The sequence below is a fragment of the Chiloscyllium punctatum genome, chromosome 6 (genome assembly GCF_047496795.1).
Source record: "Chiloscyllium punctatum isolate Juve2018m chromosome 6, sChiPun1.3, whole genome shotgun sequence".
Classification (NCBI taxonomy): domain Eukaryota; kingdom Metazoa; phylum Chordata; class Chondrichthyes; order Orectolobiformes; family Hemiscylliidae; genus Chiloscyllium; species Chiloscyllium punctatum.
Window position 1 is genome coordinate 85,801,374 of NC_092744.1, and position 6,000 is coordinate 85,807,373.

General features: G+C 43.6%; 1 protein-coding gene across 5 annotated transcripts in view; it reads left to right on the top strand.

Annotated features, from left to right (window-relative positions):
• LOC140479182 (lactosylceramide 4-alpha-galactosyltransferase-like) overlaps window positions 1-4,106 on the top strand; it is a 32,330-nt gene extending 28,224 nt beyond the window's left edge. For all 5 annotated transcript variants that reach the window (XM_072573199.1, XM_072573202.1, XM_072573201.1 and 2 more), the window contains one exon: window positions 494-4,106. In XM_072573199.1, the coding sequence (XP_072429300.1) occupies window positions 494-1,084 (591 nt within the window). In that variant the 3' untranslated portion in view covers window positions 1,085-4,106. The remainder of the gene's footprint in view (window positions 1-493) is intronic.
• Window positions 4,107-6,000: the final 1,894 nt, after the last annotated feature.

Here is a 6,000-nt window from a genome sequence, read left to right on the forward strand (position 1 = left end):
GTGCTTTTCCAGCACCATAGTCATGATTGAAATGTATACAATTATGACGGAGATGTGTCATTCTTTCAGCTATTCACTGGAAATTTGATCCTTTTTGGCAGGAATGTAGTCAGAAATCCACTCTGGATTCCCACTCAATCTCGAGCCTGAGTGGGTAGTTTTGTATCTGTTTAAATGAAAGTTTTATTAGACGTTTGGCTGTGGTGTGGTTCCCAGGACACTGGCACTTGTGATTGAAGTTGGAGACTGTGCTGGGAGCAATGGGGAAAGAGGCTGCAGCTTTTCTCCATTGAAAGAGTGTGCAGGTTTAAGACTGAACTAGCCCAGGTTCCCATCTCCGCAAGGCCCACCTTGCAGCCTGTTACAAAGTGCTCTCAGGAATTGGTGCACAACCAATGAGCATTGTGCGGAGGGAGAGGACAATATTTGGAGGGAGGGGTGATTTAAAACATCAAACTCGTAATTGATGAACCTCTATTCTAATATTTTACAGGTAGATCCCAGCAAGGAAAGGTACTGGTTCCATGTACTTGCCGATGGCTGTCGGCTAGCCTTACTGTGGAAGTATGGGGGCATCTATCTGGACACGGATATCATTTCAATCAAACCCTTGGAATTCCGAAACTTTATCGGTGCAGAATCAATACGTTTTGCGAATAATGCAGCTTTGGGATTTTACCGTTCTCATTCTTATGTCGAGAGTTGCTTGAGGGATTTTGTTGAGAAATTCAATGGAGCAGCTTGGGGTCATCAGGGTCCTAGACTGATGACCCGGATGGTGAAGAAATGGTGTGGAACTGACAATCTTGCAAGCCTTTTCAACAAAGGATGCAAAGGGATTATGTTCTTGTCTGACAACTGGTTTTACCCGATTCCATTCAACAATTGGAAAAACTACTTTGAAAAAGATCGATGGAACAAAAACAATGATGATATTGAAAAGGAATTCTCAAAGACGAAAGGGTTACATGTTTGGAGTTTTTTATCAAGTCAGCAAAAAATTCCAATCAGAGGAAGTCACTCTTTAGTAGAATACTTCTTCAGTACATACTGTCCAAGCACATATGAAACTCTCCCACAATAGTGTGTGCTGTGAGTGTCAGTTTACATATTGCTTTGAATTTTTCCTACTAAATAACTACCTGTAACAAACCAATCATGATGGGTGGCTCTCAACCTCATCTTACTCTATCTTCATCTGGATCTTTCTACTGTCTTTCAGGCATAGAATGGAAGGGGACAAGTGGGATCCTGCCTCGAGTTTTCCTCTCTAACTTTCTCCCATCTTACCCCATCACCTGCTCCCTCCTTCCCCCAAATAATCCTGGAAACCATCTCCCATTTTAATAAAAAGTAAAAGACTGCAGATGCAGGAAATGTGAAACAAACACCAAGAGCACGGGAGAAACTGAGCAAAGGAGTTCTGGACCCAACGCTGTTTCTCTTCCTCCACGGATGCTGAGAAATATGCTGAGCTCCTCCCACATTCTCTGTCTGCTTTTATTTTTTGTAAAGCTATGTTCAATGTGCTGGGAAATTGTGCAGTAAAAATTACCAAGATACTCTGGCCCTTAGGTTTTGTCACTGGGCTAATAACTTAAAGGTACAGGTTAATTGCATGTGGACATGGGGTAAACTCCCACCATGGAACTTAAATTCAGTTAATTAACTTGGATTGAATGATTGCTCTAAAAATCCATTTGGTCTAAGAATGTCTTCAGGGAGAGAAATCTGCCAACCTTACTTGGTCTGGCCTAGGTGTGACTCCATAGCCATTTCCCTGACATGGCCTAGTGAGCTACTTACTCCATCATAACAAACCACTACAAAGCCTAGAAAAAGGAATGAAACCAGACAGACCACAGACATTGCCCCAGCCGGTGTTAACATCCAGAACTATAGTGCTAGCTCTATCCAGCCTATAAACTCCTTCTTACTAACATCTGTGGATTTGTGCAAAGTGGGAGACTGTCTCACTGACCTATGGTTCCCCATGGTAGGATGATGAAGAAGGTGAAGTTGCATGGGGTCCAGGGTGTACGAGCTAAGTGGATAGAGTACTGGCTGCACATTCTCCCTGTGTCTATGTGGGTTTCCTCCGGGTGCTCTGGTTTCCTCCCACAGTCCAAAGATGTGTAGGTCAGGTGAATTGGCCATGCGAAATTGCTCCTCATGTTAGGTGCATTAGTCCGAGGGAAATGGGTCTGGGTGGGTTACTCTTTGGACGGTCGGTGTGGACGTGTTTGGCCGAAGGGCCTCTTTCCACCCTGCAGGGAATCTAATCTAATCTGAAATAAACAGGAAACAGAGAGTAGTAGTGGAAGGAAGTTTCTCAAAATGGAGAATCCATACTGGGACCACTGTTGTTTGTGATATATGTAAATGATTTGGAGGAAGGTATAGGGGATCTGCTTAACAAGTTTGCAGATGACACTAAGATTGTTGGAGTAGCAGACAGTGAAGGGGACTGTCAGAGAATACAGCAGATTATAGATAGTTTGGAGAGTTGAGCAGAGAAAAGGCAGATGGAGTTCTATCCAGGCAAATGGGAGGTGATGCATTTTGGAACATCCAATGCAAGAGCAAACTGTACAATAAATGGAAAAGCCCTTGGGGAAAATTGATGTACAGAGAGAACTGGGTGTTCACGTCCACTGTACCCTGAAGGAGGCAATGCAGGTCTATAGAGTGGTCAAGAAGGTATTTGGCATGCTTTCGTTCAAGAAACAGGGTATTGAGCACAAAAGTTGGCACGTCATGTTACAGTTGTATAAGACTTTGGTTCAGCCAGATTTGTAAAATACTGTGTTTAGTTCTGGTCGCCACCTTACCAAAAGGATGTGGTTGCTTTGGAGAGGATGCAGAGGAGGTTGCTGGTATGGAGGGCACTTGCTATGAAGAGAGGTTGAGTAGATTAGGATTATTTTCTTTAGAAAGACGGAGCTTATGTGGGGACTGACTGAGGTCTACAAAATTATGAGAGTTAAAGACAGGGTGGATAGCAAAAAGGTTTTTCCCAGAATGTGGAGTCTCAATTACTCAGGCTCACGAGTTCAAAGTGAGAGGTTTAGGGGAGATATGTATGAGAAGTTCTTTACACAGAGGGTGGTGGGTGCTTGGAATGTGTTGCCAGTGGAGGTGGTAGGTGCAGGCATGACTGCATCATTTAAGATGTATCTAGACAGATACATGAATGGGCAGGGAGCAGAGGGATAAAGACCATTAGATAAAAGGTGATAGGTTTAGATAGAGGATCTGGATCACTGCATGCTTGGAGGGTCAAAGGACTTGTTCCTGTGTTGTAATGTTCTTTGTACACGTAGAATTATACCTTACACACAGTGTCCCTGACATCAGCATCCTCAGCTCTGACCTATCCCACTCACTGTGGTGTACATTGGGAAAGAGTTGCCCTGGAAAGAATGTCCTGCTCACTACTATGTAATGGCCTCCTTTGCTCAGCCAATGAGCCAATGTTCCTCCGTGTCGAATACCATGTCGAGTGAGCACTGAAGTAGATAAGGGCACACAGTGAGGCATGGGGGATTTCAATGTCTACCACCAACTACTGATTGTGTTGGAGAAAGTGAGGACTGCAGATGCTGGAGATCAGAGCTGAAAAACGTGTTGCTGGAAAAGCGCAGCAGATTGTGTCGATCAAGTCTTAAAAGCTCTAACTGCTAGACTGAGCCAGCAGCAGGTGGAGAGAGAGAGCTAACAAGAGGAAGAAATCTACTTGAACACAACTTCATCACTGCCCCTGTGGCGGATGTATGTGTCCATGACAGTATCACTAGAGATGTGCAGGTACATTGTCTTTGCTTGAAGAATACCCTCTATCATGTTGTGAAGCGCAGTCCGATTGTCAACAAGTCAGATTTTGAATACACCTGGCATCTCAAAACTGGGCACCATGAGGCACTGTGGGACATCAGCATCAGGAGAATTATATTGAACCATAATCAGTATCATCATAACCTGAATAATCCCCATCCTGCCATGAGCACTAAGGATTCAAACTGATTCAACAAAAAATGTAGGAGGATAGAAGGTAGTTTTCTGGTAGAAGGTTGGTAATGGAGCACAGTGAGGATACGGTGTACAGTGATGGGGGGGTGGGGTGGAAATGGGGGGAGGGGAGGGCAGTGACTGACTTGAGAGTGCCTGAGCTAAGATGATGGGATGTCAGGAGGTCATCCATTCTTGCTGCAGGAATGTTGTTCTGCAGCATTTCAATACTTTACAAGGACTCCTGAGTAATTTGATGAGTTTACAGCTCTACCTCAGTTTCTCTGTCAGAATTCTGGCCCATCATTTTCCAGCAGGTGTCATGGGGAAAAGGAAATGGGAATCCAACCTTCTGTTTTTTTTTCACCCAGGACTTAATCTTCTCTTGAACAATACCTGGTGTTACTTTCTGCTCAGTAAATACTGAGATCTGATCAGGGACAATTAATGTTTGATTCTCTATCGTTCTGCTTCACGACCTCAGGGATTTTCATGGACCTCTCTCTTGGTGGAATCCCACAAGCACTGTGTTCCACCATCTCTGGTTAGTGACTATGTCAGGGATTGATGGAATCGGGGGTTTATGTTAGCAATGCTGCCTATACGGACAATAATGTTATACCTGACACTGAAAATGGGATCTGAATGTCACTTTGATCTGCAAGATTCTTTGTAAGATGCATTTATGAAAGCACATTTGAAGGACAAATATATTTCTATATGTTCATTTTTGTTTCAAATATTCTGAGCTTATATCTTATCCTGGTGGAGAATAAGGTGCTATCTTTTCAACTGTTGTAAAAGTTTAGATTCCCACGTTGTATATTTGGATTAATCTGTTACCAGGTGATAAATCAATCTATTTTTAAAAATGGCTACAGTGTTGATGTGTACATGCAAATCTCTACTAATGATTTTGATTCAATAAATTGGATTATAAAGGGTGGAATTTATTTGTCCCCATTTTTGTTATGTTGATTCACAAGATCTGGGTGTAACGTGTTGTGTCAATATTTAGTGAACATCCCGAGTTGTCGTCTTGAACTCCTGCAGCCCATTTGTGTAGGGACATCACGAATATTAAATTGAGTCAACAGTTTAAAAGATGGTACTTAACATTCCCATCATGGCTTTTAAAGGGTTGTTCTCATGAGCACAGAAATGAACACAAACAATGAGAGTAACCTGATCTGGATGCTACTCTGTCAGTGTTCTTCCACTGATGGGCTGGAAACAGTGGATATCCGTATACATTATCATTTGACTCGCTACAAAGGCATTGGGGCCAGGGAATAATGGTGTTGACATCTTCAGCTTTCGAAGGACAATGTGATTTGTAGAGCCACTCTCACGGCAGAGGCGTGACCATGCCTGAACATAACGGACTGTTAGAGTAAGGAAGCAACTTGGTGTCAATAGTGTCTCAGTAGGTAGCACTGTATACTTCTGGGTTTGATAAATATCCACCCCTTGGGTTTGTGCAATTAGTCTAGGTTGACGCTCCAGTGGCACTGAGGGAAGGCCTTCTTTTGGATGAGGAAACCATGATAAAGAGAGAGTTAGAGTACATCAGCCTTACTGGCCCAGAAAATAATCCAGTGGCATCAATTTTCTCAATTTCTGGCAGTGTTTCACTCAGTGAGATTCGTGTTGAATGGTCTACCATGACCCTTGTCAGTTTTTCTCAAACAATCTTCAGCCTGTTAATGATGCAACCAGTCTCCCTGACATCCATCCCATGGAGTCAGGTGATGGGAGAAGTGGAAGTTCTCCCAGCTTCTGGGACTTTGCCAGCATTTGGAGCCACATCAGTTCCTGCAAGCTGGGAACAGCCCCTCACTCTGTGGTTCTGCCTCATTATTCCAGAGGGAAGTGCCCAGAAAGGGAAGCTCACACCCCATTTCACTGACAGGGACTGGGAGGTGCTGGTGGACAGTGCCTTCTCCTGCTGACATCCTCTCACCACAGACATGGTCAGTCTGGATGTAGTTG